General features: G+C 41.7%; 1 protein-coding gene across 1 annotated transcript in view; it reads left to right on the forward strand.

The window, feature by feature from the left end:
• The window catches only part of CNTNAP2 (contactin associated protein 2), a 1963583-nt gene that overhangs the window by 1753004 nt on the left and 189584 nt on the right, over positions 1–20995 (forward strand). Inside the window, exon 18 of the mRNA XM_049643059.1 lies at positions 5204–5440. Within this exon, the coding sequence (XP_049499016.1) occupies positions 5204–5440 (237 nt within the window). The remainder of the gene's footprint in view (positions 1–5203; positions 5441–20995) is intronic.

Below are 20995 nucleotides of genomic sequence, written 5' to 3' on the forward strand. Positions count from 1 at the left end.
AGAGAGAGAGAGAGAGAAAGAATCCCAAGCAGGTTCCGCATAGTCAGCGCGGAGCCCGACAAAGGGCTCATCCTGAACCTCAAGATCATGACCTGAGCTGGAATCGAGAGTCAGAGTCTTAATCGACTGGGCCACCCAGGCGCCCCTTGGATGCTCTTTCCTTTAGCTTCTCAGTGAAGTTATCCTGATGGCCCTGTTTAAAATTGTAACCACCCCCACACCACTCCTACTCCTGATCGCACTTAACCCTACCTGACTTCTTTTTCTCATAGTGGACGTTACCTTCTAACACACAATGTACTTCACATGCTTATTGAGTTTATTGTTCAATTTTTCCCTTCCCTTCTGCAAGTTGGTAAGCTTTCCAAGGGTGAGGACTTTCTAAAGACCTTCCAAACATCTAGACAAGGACTGGCTCATAGTAGATATGAAATAAATAATTATTGATGGATACATTAGATTTCCCATGTGTAAGCCTTGGTGTGATTCCTTTCTGGGGTGAATGAATGGCCAGTCTCTCTAGGCAAGGATACTCTGTAATCCTACTTAGCTCCTTAGAAAAAGACTAAGCTCTGAGTTTGACAACATTGTATTTTTAGAATTCCTCTTGATCATTATTTTCACCTGTTTTGCTTCATTTACTACCTGATTCTTTTTGCCCCAATCCTTTGTGCTTTTGGCGGTTGTATTATTCATTATGGGTAGATAAAGTCTTTTCATAATTAATCTTTAATTGCAATACTGGAATAGCATTTCACATGAAAAATGATTTACAAATTAAACCCACATCTCACCCTGGGTAATTATCACAGGTCTGACTAATGTGCATAAAGCCCTCGCAAGGCAGGGAGCGCTCTCCAATGACAGTGTGTTGATTTTTTAATTAACAAAGGTTAAGTAGCATTTTTGCTTGCAGACCTACAATTTAAACTTCTGACATTTGTCACCAAGAAAGATTTCTATAGAGCACATAAGTTGAACTCAAGTAATTATCACTGGTTCTAGTGTATTAACATCTTTTGCATAACACATAATGACCATTTTCGGGACAAAACATTTTTTCCTTCATATCGACTAGATCAGTAAAAGTACTTTCCAGCTCACTGACCCATTTAATAAATCAGGGGTCATCTAAGTAAGAAAAGTGCATAATTTATTTAGTTTTCTTTTATACAGAGAGAAATGGAGTATTCCATTTACCTGCTTTATGAATTAAGAAGAGGGAGTACAAAACCTTATGTAATGAATGCAACAAATAAAAATTAGAACACAGTCATATTTTATGGTCAATTAACAGAAGTGGGGGGAAGGTCAGGCAATGGTACAAAGAAGTAAAGTTAGGAGAAACTGAGAGTAATTTACTGAAATAAAGAGACGGAGACACATAAACACAGAGGGAGGTTGTACATCATGAGCTGGACTAATTTAGAGCTGAAAGGAACCAGAGACAGAATCTAGTTCAAACCCCCTTTTTATGGACAGGAAAACCTGATGCTGAGAGAGATTAAGTGACTTGATGAGACCCACGCACCTAACCTAGAATGGTCAACAGCCGTGATAGGGAGAGATATACAGACGCAGAGGCAGAATGACTGATAGATGTAGAGCCTCAGAATGGCCACGACCAGAAGGAATCAAAGACAAAGAGGCAGAGAGACAGAAAAACCCCTTGAGGACTGTATACAGAAATAATTAAGTACATACACATAAATTTGTTTACCTTAGTCACATAATAAAAATATGATCTAACCTAGATTTATTTGTTCTGCCAACTGGACCTTTTCAAATCTCCAAAATTTTTTTTTCGTCTTAACATTGAAAACATTCTTCTTCAAACTTGCAACTATTAGTAAGACCCATTAAATAGAAGTTATTTCTAAATTACAATACATTCTGGATAGATTGAAGATCACAGTGCTAAGAGAAGTAAAATCATAAAAGTGCTAGAAGAAAATATAGTTGAATAATTATATTATTTTGGATTGGGTTTATTATATTATTTTTAGGTTAGGCTTTATAAAAGCTTAATACCAAAGGCACAAACTGTACAAATAAGAAAGATGGAGGGGACTATATAAACAACATAAACATTCATAGAGAAAAAGAAACACCATATATAAGTTAAAGACACAGTCTGGAAGAATATAGTCGCCAAATTTATAACAGAGTTAAAGCCAAAAATACTGTTATTGATCAATAAGAAACATACCCTCTCCTATTTCCCCCAAATAGGAGAAGACATGAAGAACCAAAAACTAACAGTGGTGAGAACATAAAAATGTATTCAACTCACAGTGTTTGAAGCAATGCAAATTAAAACAATAAGCTCTTCTTTTTTTTTTTTTTTTTTTTTTTAGCCTATAAATTCAAAAGCATTCTGCCAAGTATCCCAATAGACGTGGAAAAGGTGGGAATCTCATGCCCTACCCATGAAATACAGATTGACAAATTCTTAGAGGAAATTGTTCTCCAAATGCTTTTAAAATGTATCTGCCTTTGTATCCAGCGACTGCACTTCTAAGAATTAATTCTAAGGACATATTGAACAAGTGTGCAAAGGTTTTTACAAGGGTATTTATTAGAGTGTCCTGTAAAATGAAAATGGGAGTGAGCTTAAAAGCCCAATGGTAGGAATGGCAAAATAAGTTACAGAGCATTCACAAGATGAGATGCTTCGCAGATGGCAAACGAGATGTTCCAGTTGTACGTTTATTGCTTGGAGAACGTTTTATGATATATTAAGTGCAAAAAGCAAATTTCAAACCAACGTGTATATCGTGCTCTCACTTCTTCCTTTGTTTTATTTTTTCACACATATGTATGTTCATAGCTAAAAGTAGAAAAGGCTATGTGCTGAAAGTAGTAGTTATAGCTGAGTAGCATTCCAGATTCTCTTCTTCATCTTGCTTATCAGTGTGTTTATGGTTTCCGCACTGAAAAACTATTACGTTTGTAATAAGGAAAAGGGGCAGGAGATATCGAAAAACAATGATTTAAAAATTTCTGTGTATTTTGATAGGATATAATTGTCTTAATTGACTAGCAATGAAAATTCAAACGGCTAGGCGTTTATTGAACAAGAGGCCCTTTGGAAAGCCCTGACTGCAAAAGCGAAAGCCATGGTCACTAAAATGATAGACACCAAACTGAAATGTTAACACATGGATTGGAATTCTTCCAAATCATAGCAAAGGCCCAAATTCTCTTCAGCGCAGGGATGTATGAAGCTGGGCTGACGAGCAGATTGCAAAATGGGAAATCCTTCAAAGTGGCTGTTTTTAATAACTTCCTTTGCCATCTACTATTCCGGAGCTTTGATCAAACAGAGCATTGGCCTCCCTTCAACTAATCCTCTACTCAATTATTTCATTTGATAATAAATAACAGTCCCTGAAGAATCATCATTCAAACCTATGTACTACACAATGAGAGAATGCGAGGCTTGGGTTTATAAAGATAACAGAGCCAGTCACTTGCCATTTCAGGGCTGAGGATTTACAGACATAAGCAAACGAATACATCTCTGCGCCTAAAGCCTTTGATCCACCCGCCCTGTCTGATGAGTCCCCTCGATGGTGTGCTTCTTCTCAACATACCAGAATAAGTGATCAGAATCCATCCCCAGCTACCAGTCTCATCCAAACACTGACAACCCAATTGATCACCCCACTTTTAAAGGCATCCCAGCCTATATCTCGGAAACATGTACATCGATGGGGATGCTGACCCTGAAGCCCTTCTTCTGCATTAAGTGGTCAACACAGAACAGAATACCATATGCTCGAAATTAAGACAGAACTAACACAACTTTGCCACTGTGGAGCTATGACTCCTTGAGTAAACCTCTGAACTTTCCTAAGCTTCAGGCTTCTCATCCGTACAGTGGGGATAATGATGATAATGCCCACCTCGCCAGGCTGTTGGGTGAATCGGGTGAATGACATAAGTAAGGTGCTTCGTAGAGTGCCTACTACATCGCCCTCAAGAGAAGGTCACTTTGGGGTTTTTTTGTTTTTTTTTTTTTTAACGTTTATTTATTTTTGAGACCGAGAGAGACAGAGCATGAATGGGGGAGGGTCACAGAGAGAGGGAGACACAGAATCTGAAACAGGCTCCAGGCTCTGAGCTGTCAGCACAGAGCCCGATGCGGGGCTCGAACCCACGGACCGTGAGATCATGACCTGAGCCGAAGTCGGATGCTTAACCGACCAAGCCACCCAGGCGCCCCGAGAAGGTCACTTTGTTAACGGTATTTTTTTCTAAATCCCCAGCAGATATTTCTTTTAATAATTTTAATGACCGATCATTTTATTTAATTTCCAGAAAAGTCATTACTCCAAGACGCAGACATGTGTGTAAGCTTGAGCTCCTCCTTTTGTACCAGCTGCTTAAAAAAATCGTAGCCAAGGTTCTTCTAGACATAATTAAATTCACTTGTGATATAATGCTCCAATGACTCAATGAAATTTGTTAGGAATATTTTAATATTTTCATGCTCATGAACCTCTAACGCTGTAACTTAGGAAATCACAGTGAAATGCTCTTTGTGCTATATGTCTTGCAATGGCATTTAGACAAAAGCGGTAAAATCTAACCTGACCTGGTAATAAGTGTGCTATGGCTGACTTCCATGTAAAATTATCAATTCCAACTTCTGACCACCCCAGAAGCCCCGGGAAGCCTTCATGTGAACTTCAAAGCCAAGTATTTCCTAAGACAAAAACCAGGACCCAGGTCGTGTGGTCACATTTCAAATGGATTTATGCCTTCCAACTAATTGACTTGTTAGCTATGCTAATATATTCATGTTTCTCTGCCTCTTTATATTTCTTTCAATAGATAATGCTTTGGAAGTGAATGCCATAAGATTAAAACAACAACAACAAAGAAACCTAGAGATTTCTATAAACTTCTTTAGGAAACCAGATTAGATTTCCAAAATGGTGTATATGATTTTTGTGTATCTCCAAACATCTTCTTTCTGTGGCAAATTTATGGCTTCTCAGAAGACAGCCTCTTTTCATTAGACATTGTGGCCTGAGGGGGAAAAGCTTCTAGCTTTCTAGCTTTTGCTATTAGGCAGGGCTGGCTCGAAAGTGAGAATGCTGGCCGCACTTAGCAGCCTCCTTGCCTCCCGCCACTGGGTCCGGGAGCCACAGCAGAGGTAATCCCATCTGAGCGCTGTGCCTTCTGTCGTTCCCAGGTGGTGCCGGGGGCCAGCAGGGTTTCCTGGGCTGCATCCGCTCCCTGAGGATGAACGGGGTGACGCTGGACCTGGAGGAAAGAGCCAAGGTCACTTCCGGGTTCAAATCTGGATGTTCGGGCCACTGCACCAGCTACGGGGCCAACTGTGAGAACGGGGGCAGGTGCCTGGAGAAGTACCACGGCTACTCCTGTGACTGCTCCAACACGGCCTACGATGGGACCTTCTGCAACAAGGGTAAGGCAGAGCCACTTTCCACAGCCGTTTTTACAGATAAACCCAAATCATCTATTTCGTGGTTTGTTCAACTGTCCACAGTGTGCTCTATTCCGAGAGTAAGGTGTTCAGAATTCTCCCGCCTTAGGTGAGAAGTCTCCCATTCATTCTCTGATCTCTGTCCATTCATTCTCTGAACCATTCATTCTCTGATCTCTGTCATTCGCTGAAAGGAGAGGAGCTCCGGATATGTGTGTGAGGAATCTCAGCCCAATTCCGGCAGACCACGCACGGGCTAGAACATTCCAAAGCAAATATCCCCATAACAGCTTAATGGTGAGTGACAGAGTAGGTGGCCTCTGAAAGGTGGACTCAGGCCTGACCCTCCCACTCAGGGAGGTCAGAGGGGGTCTGTCGGCGGGCTCGAAGACTGATGGATTGTTGCTGTGGATCAGTCAGGACAGCCGGCAGTCCGGATGCCTGCCCCACCCCCCAGCCCTGGCTGCCAAGAGACTGGATTTGAGCTGGACTCACAAGGAAACCTGTCTGGCCAGTTATTGTCACTTTCATTATTAGAACCCGGACACACGATGCCTCTATGCGTGGTTCTCAGCCTGAGCCGAACTGCAGGAATGATCACCACCTCTGATCAGTCAGCTTCGAGCACCTGTTACTGGTGCAGTAGTTCAGGCTTGAGTGAGTCTTTAATCCCTAATAAATCCTGCAGGGCCAATCAGCAGACTACGGGAGCCCGATGCATATACATGTTGTCATTCAAGATACACCCCGTGATTCTTCCGTGACTGGAAGAAATGCCCTTACCTGGTCTGTGGCTTCCGTTCCCATGTGTAAACAAGAGGGACGGAGCCCGGGACAGCTGGCGCTTTGCCTAAGCTCCCCCTGAAATGCATGTAAATCACTCTTCCCTGTCTAAATGAATGTATAGTATTTGGGTAAAGTTTTCTGTAAACGGTCGGTATATCTCTTAATAAGAAGCTTTACATAAGTAGCCTATTCATACTCTCATGAATACATGGGGGATGGTTTATGCTGGCATTATTCACACAAGATGCCACACAGAAGGAGGAATTGTTCCATAACATGCTGTGTACATCCAGGCTACTCTCTGGCGGTGCTACAATATGAGCATACAAATGAGGTCAGGCAGGGTTTGAGGAATGAGCGCAAGACAACAACAGAGGTGGAAAAGAACACCATTGCTGAATAATGGCATACCACGTTAACAGTGCTATTACAGGGCTTTTTTTTCTGCTCGGAATAACACGGTTCCATGATTTTCCTGTGCCACACAATGGGATGGGTTTGCAGAACACATTAATTTTGCACTTGTAGAAATGACAGTCTTGCAATTACCATCCATTGTGCTCGATGCTAATTTAATGCAGTCATTCCATTGCCAAAGTGATGTCTGAATGCAATCAAGTAAGTCTTAATGCCTGGGAGATTCCACTACATAAGTACCAATCTAAAGAATATCATGATCCCCTCATTTTTTTGGAGAGTTGGGTTAAACACAATGGCTCATACAAAACTTCTGGGGGTTAATAAGCAATATTCACAAATAGAAAGGCAGGAGCCAACATTAGAGACAAAGCTAAACGAAGCTTGTGTGTTTCCCATGACATTATTTCAAAGAATTTACACAAAGGACACCTAAATATTCTCTTAATGTCTGTTTAGCAGGGCAAGTTTATGTTTGACTCAATTCAGGGCTTTAACAAAAGCAAAAATAAAAGCCGAAAAACATATTTGGAAAGTATCCGTGGGCCTCTTTCTGAGTCAATACAGGTATCCTCTTGACCTAGGGAGAAAAATGGTAGTTCTGGTTGAAAAGAATCGAGCTTCGTTTGCAAGCTCCTTCATGGACTTCGTCTTCCCTGTGACGCCCCCAGCCAGGTGCCCCCTCTGTTTCTGGGTCACCTCCCAGGGAGACTCGAGCCGTGTGCAGCTCCTATAACCACACCCTTGCAGTGGGGCTGTAGCCAAAAAACTCAACCTCTAGAGAGAGTGGCCACAGTTACCTGCCGAAGAGTCAGTTCATGCAAGTCCTTCGTGGGCCATCCTTGGATAATACAGGTCTGCGCTTGTGGATGTGAGAGTGTTCACAACATTTTGCTAAGTGAATGAGGCAGGTCCCGCTATACCATGGACACTCTGATTACATGTTTATACAAAATCAGACACACGCACACACGCACACAGGAGGAAAGCAAACTATAAGAAAACACACCAAAATAGTGACTTCCATTATTTTTAGGGGAGGTAAAAACCCTGTATTTACTTTCATTTCTGTGGTGCTATATTTTCTACTCTTTATACACCGACGTATTCTCTGACTTCCTCGTTTGTTCCTGTTTGGGGGAAGAGCAGTACTAAGAGGCAGAGTTCTGGTCAAAGGTCAGCTGTCTCTGCTTGGACAATATCTAATTGTGAACCAGAAATCAGACACAACCTGACCATGCGATCTGGAACGGAGTAGCATCTCTGGTGAAAGTTGCATAGAGTTAAATTGGCCTCGAAAGATTCATCTCTCACTGCACTGAACAGAGCCCAGTTCTTTACCCTGCTTGCGGGCACTAGAGGAGGGATTGCGTTGTTGGGGCCAAGGTGTATGAAAATAAAAACCTTGAGACATTTGTGTCACACTCAGCCATGCATGAGGTGCACACTAGGACAGGCAAGGACCCAATGTAGCCAAGGGGGCAAACCAGCCAGGGGTCTCCCCGGGTATGAGGCCATCAGGGGAATGGTGCAAACGGCACACACTATTTAAATTCTCTGTTTCTCTCTCTTCCTCTCCTTCTTTCCTTCCTTCCCTCCCCCTCCCTCATTTCTTCCTCTCCCCTCCAGCTCTTGGCCCCCACCACCTCGATCTGCATCTACCTCCTCCCCCTCTCTCATTCTCCATCCCCCACACTCTGGGAGCACATTCCTTGTCTCAGCCTCTATCTCTGACTCAATCCTTCCACCTCCCCTACCTACTTTCCCTATTTCTCTTTCTCTTCAAGGAATATATGGCTGTGTTTGTAAATCAAATTACCATGAGCTGCCATGTCATTAAGCTCAGGAGGACAGGGCTGGATTCAAGCAACTCGCACCTGACGACTCCCTTTTGCTTTGTAGATGCTGCACTTTTACTCATGATCCCCTGCCAGCAAATCTATATACACGAGAAAGATCTTTTTGCCTTTCTGTAGCCTCTTATCAGGGAGGCTCCCAGCTTTCTTCAAATGAATCTATAAAGATTTGATCACCAGCTCAGGCATTAGCTCTCCCAGGGCCACCTGCATATTAATAGGTGTGCTGGCTTGGGGGGGGGGGGTACTCATGGTTCAGCTGTGGGTCTGGGTGTATCATCTCCAGGATCAGTGGGGACCTACACGGGGGACCAAATGGATGGTTGCCTGGCATGCCAAGGCTAGTTTTCACTAATTAGGCCCATTTCTTCTTAGAGAGTCAAACCCTAAAACACTGGAAAATTTTATGACTATCAACCTCAGTTTTATTCAAACCAGAAATTACCCACATCTTTAGAAGCAAACTCTCTCTGTGTTTTTAAACCAGAGGCAAAAAAAAAAACAAAAACAAAAACAAAAACAAAAAAAAACCTGTAGTGGCTACAACAATTTCTATATTTAATTTTCGTAATTAAATGCTATAGTAGCTAAATAGTGTCCACCTCCCCCAAATTCATGTCCTCCCGGGAACCTTAGAACATGACCTTGTTTGGAAATAAGGTCTTTGCGGATGTGATTAAGGCAAGGTCATACTGGGTTAGGGTGGATCCTAAATCCAAAGAGAGCGACCTTAGAAGAAGAGGCCAGGACACATACAGACACACAGTCACAAGGGGGAAGGCCACGTGAAGATGCAGGCAGAGATTCAAGCGGTGCAGCCACAAGCCAGGGGACGCCTGGGCCACCAGAGGCCGGAAGAGGCAGGAGGGACCCTCCCCTAGAGCCTTCAGAGGAAGCGTAGCCCTGATAACACCTTCATTTTCGACTTCCACCCCAAAACTGCAAGAGAAGCAATTTCTGTGGTTTTAAACCACCCAATTGGTGGCACTTTGCAATGGCAGCTCCTGGAAACTAACGCACGTCCTAATAAAAATCCGCCATGTTGGGGCTCCTGGGCGGCTCGGTCAGGTGAGCGTCTCACTCTCGATCTCGGCTCGGGTCATGATCTCGAGGTTGGTAGGTCCAAGGGCCATGCCATGCTCTGTGCTGACAGTGTAGAGCCTGCTTGGGATTCTCTCTCTCTCTCTGCCCCTCCCCCACTCACGTGCACTCTCCCTCTCTCTCTCAAAATAAATATATAAACTTAAAAAAAAATCTTCAGTGTTTAATTCCTGCTGTGAAGACAGCTGACATTCGCTGAGAACTTACTATGGGTTGAACGGTGTGCTAAGCTCTGTGATGGTGTTAACATCACCTAATACTCATGACAACCCTATGAGGTAGGTGCTATTATTATCATCCCCATTTGACAGAGAAGGAGATTGAGACACAAATGGGTGTAGCAACTTGGCCAGTGCTCACAAGGCACGAAGTAGGAGGACTGGGATTTGGATGCAGGCATTTGACTGGAAGTTCGTATTCTTCACCGCTGGGTAGTATTGCTTCTCACCAAGGCTTGGTCCTTCATGTAGGTTGATACAAAACTAAAGACAGAACCCCAAATCTTAAAGCTTTTTAGTTATTGTGATTTGGTATAAAAAAAAAGCAGAATTTTAGGGGCACCTGGGTGGCTCAGTAAGTTAAGCATCTGACTTCCGCCCAGGTCATGATCTCGCGGTCCCACCTCGGGCTCTGTGCTGACTGCTCAGAGCCTGGAGCCCGCTTCGGGTTCTGTGTCTCCCTCTCTCTCTGCCCCTCCCCTGCTCTCACTCTGTCTCCCCTCTCTCAAAAATAAACATTAAAGAATTTTTTTTAAAAAGCAGAATTTTATTGGATATAGAATATATCACAAAATTTTTTTAGGATATAAGATCCGAACAAAGACTTTCCCTCTCTTTCTTGTTTTGTAGGGGTGGGAACATATAGGTGTAAGCTGTATTTATTGATTGATTCATTTGTTTAGTAAGCATTCAGTGAATACCTAATGTGTCTGAAAGCCTTGAATGTGTGGTTGAGTCTCACTACATTGAAATTTTCAAAACATTCCAATGGTTTATTGCTATAGAAACAGGGAAATCTACAGTGTATGAAAGCAGTGGATGTGAATTAGCTGTCACCCAGGCTGCTGCAAACACTTCTTCATTATGATCCCTTCACCGCACCAAGTTTAGCAAGAATTTATCATCCGGAGGCACAAAAATATCCCCTAATTCACTTGTCTGCACTTTTTTCCTATAAAAATTTTCACGTTCGTCTGCCAAACCAGAATTGCAATTGGGAAAAGTACCTACCTTTAAATAGTCTGAAGCCATTTTCTGAGCTTAGGGAGTTCTGTTTGCTTCTCAAACATTCGTTTGTTGGTCGCTCGGATAAAGGCCAAAATGAGAGGGAGCATGGTCCCAGGACTGCAGAGCGACTGAGTGGTGGACTAGAGGTCACCGCCATCATTAAAGTCGCTGGAGCACACACCGCCTCACCGTGGTCCCGCGACGTCTCCTGCTCTCCAATGAGTCTCCTGACTCTGACTTGACATTTCAAGACCTGTATTGTTAACGTGATAGAAGAAACTGGGCATGGCCATCTCAGACCCCACATAGAAAATGGAAGACGGACCTGAATGTGAGTTTGAATCCAGCTTCCGCACTTGCGGGCTCTGTAACCTTGAGCAAACTCTTCAGCTCCCCTTGGCCTCATCTTCAGAACTACAAAACACCCGCTTCTTAATTCCACCGTGAGCATCGCATGGAATGGTGTGAACAGCTTTCCAAATAAGACAGTCTGGCACATCAGTCCAACAGCAGATGTCACTTTCCATTCTCAACACTCCTTCTTTTTTTTTTTTTTTTTTTTTTGCTGGTGTTGTTGTTTTCACTTTAAATCATGTCGTTCCTTAGTCCTTCCCTAAAAGCTTTAAATGTCAGATGCCTAACTGGCATCATTCGATTACCTCCGAGTACTGGCTTGCCACTCTGCTACTTCTGGAGCAAGGGCAGTGTCATAAAATGTCCGTTCTACTTAGTTATGGTCACGGTAACAGTATTCTGAAGGTGGAAATGTAGTGTCCACGCCTAAACCCTGATGGACTGAGGAATATGTAGTGATTCTGGAAGGTGTAATTGGAGGATTGGAGGCAATCATCCCTGCATGGGGTCGTGCCTGGTTGTGCAGTTCCTGGTGCAAATTATCCACCCCTGTCAAGAGTCAGCTTGGGTCACCTCAGCAATGGCTGCGTCCCTTCCTAATACAAAGCCCAACCAGAGCCAGGCGAGCCCAAAAGAGTTCAGAACTCCGTTTTGCTGGAGGGAGGCCTCAGACACAAGTCCCAGGCAGACCTTGAGAGGAGAGAGGATTTCCATCGTGCCTCCTATCTCGTGGAGGGTGGGAGGAGGCAGCTTTGCCCAAAGCACCGTGAAGATGGCACAAAGGCTACATCTCCCAAGACGCCAGGCACAGCGAGCAGAGTAAATCCAGGGCCTGTTTTTCTGTTTTGTTTTTTCTTTTAGAGCAGATTTGAAGATTTGGGGAAGGGGAAGTGAGGGATGAATTAATAGAAAACCTTATGAACAAATGGGAGAGAAAAAGAAAAGAAATACTGGAATTATGTACCATAGAATCTGTCCCCTGTGTGGAAGGAACTAGGGTAAGCTATTGGCGACAATGGCCTACCCACCCCTGTCTTCCTCCCAGCCTGCAGGAGAGTTTCGAACCAGCAGAGAGAGATGCCTTTCACAGGCTTCTTTTCATTTCCAGTTTGAACAGGAGGCTTTGTAGGTTTGGATGAAGGCCCAAAAGCACAAGAATAGAATTCTTTTTCCCTTTCCTCTTAATGTGTTATTCAAGAGAAGAAAATATCCCTTCTCTAGGTTTCTTAAAACTTCAAACCTTAAGCTACAACTTAAAAATATCATAGAAACATAGGAAGATAATCTACTTAAATGTCTTAGAAAAAAAGAAGGAAAAAGTAAGAAAATACTTACGGGCAAAAAGCTCATAAATACTTAGGGATCAAAGAATAACCTTTTGACTTGATTCCAAAAGGCCAAAGCTGCAGAGATAGCTGGCACATCACTATCGGATTTCATGGTGGGCAAATACATTTCCCCTGGCCTGGGTGGCTCAGTTGGTTGAGCGTCCAATTTTGGCTCCAATCATGATCTCACGGTTCATGAATTCGAGCCCTGCATGGGGCTCTGTGCTAACAGCTCAGAGCCTGGGGTCTGCTTCAGATTCTGTGTGTGTGTCTCTCTCTCTGTCCTTCCCCCATTCACTCTCTCTCTCTCTCTCTCTCTCTCTCTCACACACACACACACACACACACACACACACACAAATAAATAAAAACATTAAATTTTTTTAAGAATTAACACATTCATTTCCCCTGGCCTGGGGATTTTTGTAGGGTCCCAGATATAAAGAAAAACCTGGCCAATTAACTTCCCTAGAGGAAAGGATTTAAAAACTCATTGGGTACATAACACCTGGGTGGCTCAGTCAGTTGAGCATCCAACTTGGGCTCAGGTCATGAGCTCAAAGTTCATGAGTTCGAGCCCCGCATTGGGTTCCCTGCTGTCAGTACAGAGTCTGCTTCGGATCCTCCCTCCCCCACCCTCTGTCTCTCTCTGCCGCTCCCCTGCTCACACTCTCTCTCTCAAAAATAAATAAACATTAAAAAAAAAAATCCAGCAGGTAAAGCAAGCCCTTTCTAAAACACTAAACATTCTAGAGAAGACAGTTTGGGAGGGCTCTTTTTCTTTTAATTCCAGTGTAGTGAACATACAGTGTTATATTAGTTTCAGGTATACAGTCTATTGACCCAACAAGTCTATATATTACTCAGTGCTCGTGAAGGTAAATGTACCCTTTAATCTATCTGTTTCACCCATCCCACACCACCACCACCACCACCGCCCCTCTGGCAACCACCTGTTTGTTTTCTATAGTTAAGAGACAGTTTTTTGGTGTGTCTCTTTTTTTCCCCTTTGTTTGTTTTGTTTCTTAAATTCCACATGAGTGAAATCATATGGTATTTGTCTTTCTCTGACAGCCTTACTTTGCTTAGCATTATGCTCTCTCTAGTTCCATCCATGTTGTTGCAAATGGCAAGATCTCATCCCTTTTTATGGATGAGTAACATTCCTCTGTGTGTGTGTGTGTGTGTGTGTGTATGTGTATGTGTGTCCCATCTCCTTTATCCATTCATCTATCAGTGAACACTTGGGCGGCTCCCATGATTTAGCTATTGTAGGGGGTATAGCTCAGTGGTAGAACATTTGACTGCATAATTTAGCTGTTGTAAAGAATGCTGCAGTCTACATAGGGGTGCATATAGCCTTTCGATTTAGTGTTTTCTTATTCTTTGGGTAAATACCCAGTAGTGCAAGTACTGGATCATAGGGTAGTGCTATTTTCAGTTTTTTGAGGACCCTCCAAACTGTCTTCCACAGTGGCTGTACCAGTTTGCATTCCCAACAACAGTGCACAAGGCTTCTTTTTTCTCCACATCCTCGCCAACACTTGTTTCTTGTGTTGTTGATTTTAGCCATTCAGACAGGTGTGAGGTGACATCTCATTGTGGTTTTGATTTGCATTTCCCTGATGATCTTATGCCGTGCCCAGAAATAAATTCAAAATCGATCAAGGACCTAAAGGTAAAACCTGAAACCATAAAAACCCTAGAAGAGAGCATAGGCAGTCATTTCTCTGACATCAGCCATAACAACATTTTTCTAGATACGTCTCCTGAGGCAAGGGAAACAAAAGCAAAAATAAGTTACTGTGACTACATCGAGATAAAAGGTTCTGCACAGCAAAGGAAACAATTAACAAAACTAAAATACAACCTACAGAATGGGAGAAGGTATTTGCAAATGACATGTCTGATAAAGGGTTAGTATCTAAAATATATTAAAAACATATACAACTCAACACCAAAAGACCAAGTAATCAATTTTAAAATGGGCAAAAGACATGAACAGTCATTTCTCCAAAGAGGACATCAGGATGGCCAACAGACACATGAGAACACAGTTTTTGGACTTTGCTTTAGGTATGGGATGAATAGCAATTTTTCAAATTCGTGTCATTTTCTAATACCCCACCAGGTTTGGGACCTTTTTGGATACAACCGATTTTTCCGTGTGTGTTGTTGAATGCTTTTATTCTTCATCCTTCCGCAATAAGCGGAACTCTAAATAATGTGAAGTTTACAAAACTAACGCTGTCACTTTCCATGGCTTCTGATGTGTTTCTTTCATGAACCTAAAAGGAACCAGTCTAATAATTTGTTTTCAGGGTTTTGCTCTTAAATCACTCACACTTTCAAGCGGGTTCATTCACCACAGTCCGTATTTTCCTTGAGCACTTCACATCTGCAGGGCGTAAAGACCTGCCCCTGACAAGCAGTTCTCTGCCCCACAACCTTTTTGCGTGCTCATCATTTCTAGCGGGCAGCTCTGGCCTTAGCCGTTGGGCTCATTCTAAGCATCGTTTGGCTGGAGGAGATTTACTTTCTTCAGTGATCAAGCCTGGAGGTTTTTGAACTGACTTGTCAAATGCTTTTAATTGGCCCATCTTATAGATCAACCTGACTTTGACCTCATTTACATATCTTTCCCTCTATCAGTTGTGCTTGATTATAGTCATGGTTGACTTAGGTAAGCGGATATTTTACTTTTTTTTTTCTCCTGTTAAGGCCAAATCCACAGGAAGTGGAAATTATTAGGCCCATCTGAGTTCTCTGAGCCATCCCTTGCTTGGCATTTTAAAGGTATTATTTTCATGAGGTCTGGACACATGAAGTGATGAGTTCACTAAAAATAAGGTGGCTTCTAAACTTCTATAAAGCAAAGATTCTCAATTGAATTGAATTATTGGCAGTAAAAATTAACAGGTCCATGTGCTGTAGGAGTGAAGTAATGTCAGGGAGTTGATCATTAGTAATAATTTAATTTCTTCACATGCATGGAGCACAAGTTTAGTGTAATGTGGGAACACCTACTAAAAGCTTACTATGTGGGAAGCAGTGAATTGACAGAGATGAATGAGACCAGGCTTGGAATGAAGTGGAGATGATTGACCCAACTGCAATATAAAGGGAAAACGAGACAGAAAGTGCTGAGTGAAACCTACATATGGAACCAACCCATTCTGAAGATTCTAACGGTAAAGCCACTTTTAAAGTCTCATCAGCATGGCTAATCGTAGTAGGTCTCAACCTAATTCTGGGGCCAGGAGTTTGACTAAGGGAGAAGACTCTTTAAAAAACGTTTTTCATGAATGAATCTCAAGTCTAAGGATTTAAGAAACCCTATGAATCTCAAATATGACAAAAATAAAACCACTTAAACATATATTATTAAAACCTAAAGAATTTTAAAGAATTCAAAAGAGAATTTTAGGGGCACCTGGGTACTCAGTCAGCTAAGCATCCAACTCTTGATTTGGGCTCAGGTCATGATTTCATGGTTCCTGAGATTGAGCCCCCTGTCAGGCTTCGTACTGGTAGCTTGGAGCCTGCTTAAGATTCTTTCTCTCCCTCTCTCTCTCTGTCCCTCCCCAACTCACAAATGTACATGCTTTCTCTCTCTCTTTCTTTCTTTCTTTCTCTCTCTCTCACAGAAATAAATAAATAAACATTTATTTTATTTTTTAAGTTTATTTATTTATTTCTGAGAGCGAGAAACAGTGCGTGCATGTGAGCTGAGGCGGTGCAGAGAGGAGAGAGAGAATCTCAAGCAGGCTCTGAGCTTTCAGCATGGAGCCCTACTCAGGGCTTGATCTCAGGAACTGTGAGATCATGACCTGAGCCAAAATCGAGAGTTCAACGCTTAACCAACTGAGCCACCCAGGCACCCCAATAAATAAACGTTTCAAAAAAATAAATAACTAAAACAGAATTTTAAACACATCCCAATTAAAATTTTTGTCTCTGAAATAATATTATTGATATTTATAAGAAGTGTTTACCTGCTTTTAATGTTACAAAATTTGATTGGACAAAATAGTTTAGGATTCAGATCATTTTAACCCCTTCAATTTATACCCCACTAGCCAATAATATTTTGTGAAGTTTGCTTCCTTTGTTTTTAATACAGAAAGAATAGGGAACTTTAAAAATGGGCCAGGGGCACCTGGGTGACTCAGTCAGTTGAGTGTCTGACTCTTGCTTCCAGCTCAGGTCATGATCTCCTGGTTTCGTGGGTTTGAGCCCTGTATCAGGCTCTGAGCTGGCAGCTCTGAACTACTTCTCATTCTCTCTCCCTGTGTCTCTGTCCCTCCCCTACTCGCACTGTCTCGGTCTCTTCTCAAATAAATAAAACAAAAATTAAATAAATAGATAAAAGTTTAAAAATGGGCCAAACACCTCACCAAAGAAGATAGACAGATGGCAAATAAAGCATATGAAAAGATGCTCCACATCCCATGTCATCAGGGAAGTCCAAGTTGAAACAACAAGGAGATACCTCTACACATTTAGAAGAATGGCCAAAATCCAGAACACTGACAACACCAGATGCTGATGAGGATGTGGGGCAACAGGAATTCTCACTCATTGCCCATGGGAATGTGAAATTGTGTAGTCCCTTTGGAAGACAGGTTGGTGGTTTCTTAGAAAACTAAAAATACTTTCACCATAAGATCTGCCAATCATGCTCCGAGTTTTTACCCAAATTCAAATTCAAATTCAATTCCATTTACCCAGAGGAATTAAAAACTTAATGTTCACTCAAAAACTCTACATGCTGTTTATAGCAGCTCGACTCATAATTGCCAAAACTTGGAAGCAACCAAGATATCCTTCAGTGGGTGAATGGACAAACAGGTATGGGTACATCCAGACAATGGAATATTATTCAGCATTAAGAAGAAATGAGTTATCAGATCATAAAAAGACACAGAAGAAACTTAAAGTCATATTACCAAGTGACAAAAGCCAATCTGAAAAGGCTACGTACTGTATGATTTCATCTACATGACATTTTAGAAAAGACAAAACTGGAGACAGTAACAAGATCAGTGGTTGCAAGGGATTGGGGGAAGGGAGAGAGGGGGTAGGTAGGTGGCGCACAGAAGATTTTTAGAGCAGCAAAATACTCCGTACAAAACTATATTGATGGACACATGTCATTATACATTTGTCCAAACCCGTAGGATTTGGATGGGTTCACCAAGAATGAACCCTAATGTCAGCTATGGACTTTGGGTGATAACGATGTGTCATTGTGGGTTCACTGATTGTAACAAATGTACTACTCTGGTGGGGGACGTTAATAGTGGAGAAGGCTACCCATGTGTAGGTATGCAGGTGGCATATGGGAAATTTCTATACCTTTTTCTCAATGTTGCTGTGAACCTAAAACTGCTCTTTAAAAAAGCAGGGGGTGGAGGGCTTTAAAAAAAAGAGAATAGGAATATTTTTCCATTTTCCAAAACTGTGTTCTCATCCTTTCAGTTTTTGCCCTCACCCCGAGAATTGTATATGTGTCTAATGGGATACCCCCTTTCTGTATTCCTATTTTAAACATACCCCTTTAAAGATACCACTTCGAAGATCAGCACGTTGATGTGTAATTAACACCTGATCCCTGCTATTTTGTTAAAGGGGGTCTTCTAAGAACTCTGTTAACTTCAACACTACAGGATTTTATTTTGATATCCTAAAGTTCAGACTTGACTAATGCAAACTTGCTACCTTTCAACTTGTACAAATGACTTATCATTTTCCGCACCCATGGACAATTTTACTTCCTTTGTTCCTCCCTAAGGAGAAGGTCAAGAGTAGCTTAAAGTAGGATCCCCATTCAGGGCCCTTTGTGAATCATTCTCTCTACAACCCTCATGATGCCAAAATATTCCTTCAAACCCTCTGTTCCAATCCACTCTATTCACACAAACAACATTTTTTTAATGTTTGTTTTTGAGAGAGAGAGAGAATGAACAGGGGAGGGACAGAGAGAGAAGGGAACAGAGGATCCAAAGTGGGCTCTGTGCTGACAACAGTGAGCACCGAAATCAGACGCTTAACTGACTGAGCCACAGGCACCCCAAACAAACAACACTATTCTCAACTAATTTCATTTTTTTAAAAAAGGAATCTGTACTTTCTTACTGTTTCCCAGTTAAAGAGGGAAAATTAACATTATTTACAACAATGGAGCAAGAATACCTGAAATTCCAATTTCAACATTATTGAAAACAAAATTGGACAGTCAGACCAGTCTCTTGGCATTCTGTTGCTTTTAAATTTCATTAATTACATAAAATGTATCATTCACAGGATTGCGAGGATCAAAAGAACTGGTGTATGTAAAAGTACGTTGAAAAACACTGATCTTATGAAAATGCAAATGATCGTTAAGGCTATCAATCACGACGCCAGAGGTCCTGGAGTCCAGGTCTCTTGCTAAAGAGAATGTATGACGGGTTGCCATTCAAAAGCCACCAGAAAACCCTGCACAGGACTTTGCCGTCCACACTGGTGGTGTTACCTGACTGACAGCAGAGAGTTGTGCCTTCCATGCCCATGTCTCTGCACCACAATGTCCCGTATTATCTGGAAGCTCAGGGATGACAAAGTTCAGCAGATGTTAGACCTCAGACTTGGAATCTTCCACAGCCTGCCTTCCTTGTCCAGCTCTGGAGTACAGGGCCCTGGTTACATTCCCGTCTGTATCATAGAATTGTCATGAATCATTTGGCCTGGAACAGCATTAAAGCAGCAAGCACATTTGAGATTAAATGAGAATGGATTCTGAAGGCTCCTCTTGGGGTTATTCGTGAGGTCTTTAGAAAAGAATATTTGTTCCTTGAATCCTTACAGAATTTCAAAAAATAAAAAGTGACTGCTGCATTCTAGAAACCCCATCTAAAATTTTCCCTTTATCTCAGGTGATTAATGGTCTCTCTGCCCCTCTGTGCCCTGATTAAGGGTGACAACTCCAGTTCAGATGATCAATCTGGGTATAAGTTTAATCAAATGTAGCCTAAATATTTGCACAAAGTCATTGCCAGCCACTTCTTAGATTTCAGAGTCAGAGATTAGTAAGATTATAAGTAAAATGCTTTCTAAAACTTTACCTTTGAAGTAATCTAGTTTAAATCCCTTTTAAATGGCTCTGTTAACCTGTTGGCTTTTATAATTCCTTATAATGGAATCTTGTTAATTCAGTTAAAAATGTAAGTTAAGTCACGTGAATCAACTTAAAACTTGAAGTTATAAATCAACTTGAAGTTGTAAGTTGCAAACACATTGATATTCCTACTAAACAGGCAAAAAGTGTTATCTTCTATGACTTTTTACAGTATCCTACTGAATCAGAAGCCACATGTGGATGTTACAGCACTTCCTAATTTCTTTAAAAATATCAAGGGCTCTTTCAAAAAGTTTTATTTCTAAAAAAAAAAGTTTTATTTCTATTGCCATGATGAATTTATCATTATTCAGACTTTCAGCTTTGCCCTAACATTCAAATGTCATTGGGTTACTTATTTCAATACTTTCTTCAGTTACTCATAAATTGTTAAGAGTTCGTGAAGCTCTTTTTTTGTCACCAAATCAAAGTATCTCACGGTTGGAGAGGATATTATGTTCTCTTCAACTGACATTTATTGAACACCTCATTTTATGCCAGGCACTAAACTAAGTAGGTTCCCATATCTTACCTTATTAATCATCATAGCAATTTTAAGATGTAGGTGTTAGTCCCCTATTTTTATAAATGAGAATGCTAAGACTCCCAGAGGTGAAGTTTATTATCTACACTCACCTGGCTAGTCAATGACAGATCGGGATTACAACTGGGGAGCCCTGGCACCTTATAAAATATCCAAAATAGTGTCTTCTTTATAACACACTCACTCGATGGGATCCAGACTGTGCTTGATAGGTCTCAGGACCACGTGAGTCAGCTCATTCCACATTTAGACTTTTCTGGCCACCGGAAAGGTTTCTTTTATCCTGTACCATCATCGCTACTAAAAATGGGAAATAACTTTAGACACGGTGGAGGTCAGACTCTGGGTTCAAATCCCTATGCCTTTAAGAACTCAGGGACATCTGTGCACCTTCAGAATTCACAACTCCAAGGAGACAAGTAAAATCGCCTAACCTGAAGCTTGACACAGAAGAGGTATTTAACAGCTGATAAATTCCATAGTCTACTCTTTCCTTTACTGACGCCTTAATGATATGCTCCGGGGACAAGGATGGCATATGGTCACTGGCCCACTTTGCAGTTACTGTTCTCCCAACACCCCAGAAAGCCTTAAAATAATCACAAACTCTCAATAATATGAATTTTACAAAATAACACTCTTTATCTTTTCTCACATACGAGCTCCATGACTCAGCTGAAACTCTCTACACTTCTTTTCTTCCATGAATCTAAAAAGAATGAATCTAACAAATTGGCTTTTAAATGTCTTTTACTTTTAAATGTCT

This window comes from Panthera uncia, chromosome A2, assembly GCF_023721935.1.
Source record: "Panthera uncia isolate 11264 chromosome A2, Puncia_PCG_1.0, whole genome shotgun sequence".
Lineage (NCBI taxonomy): Eukaryota > Metazoa > Chordata > Mammalia > Carnivora > Felidae > Panthera > Panthera uncia.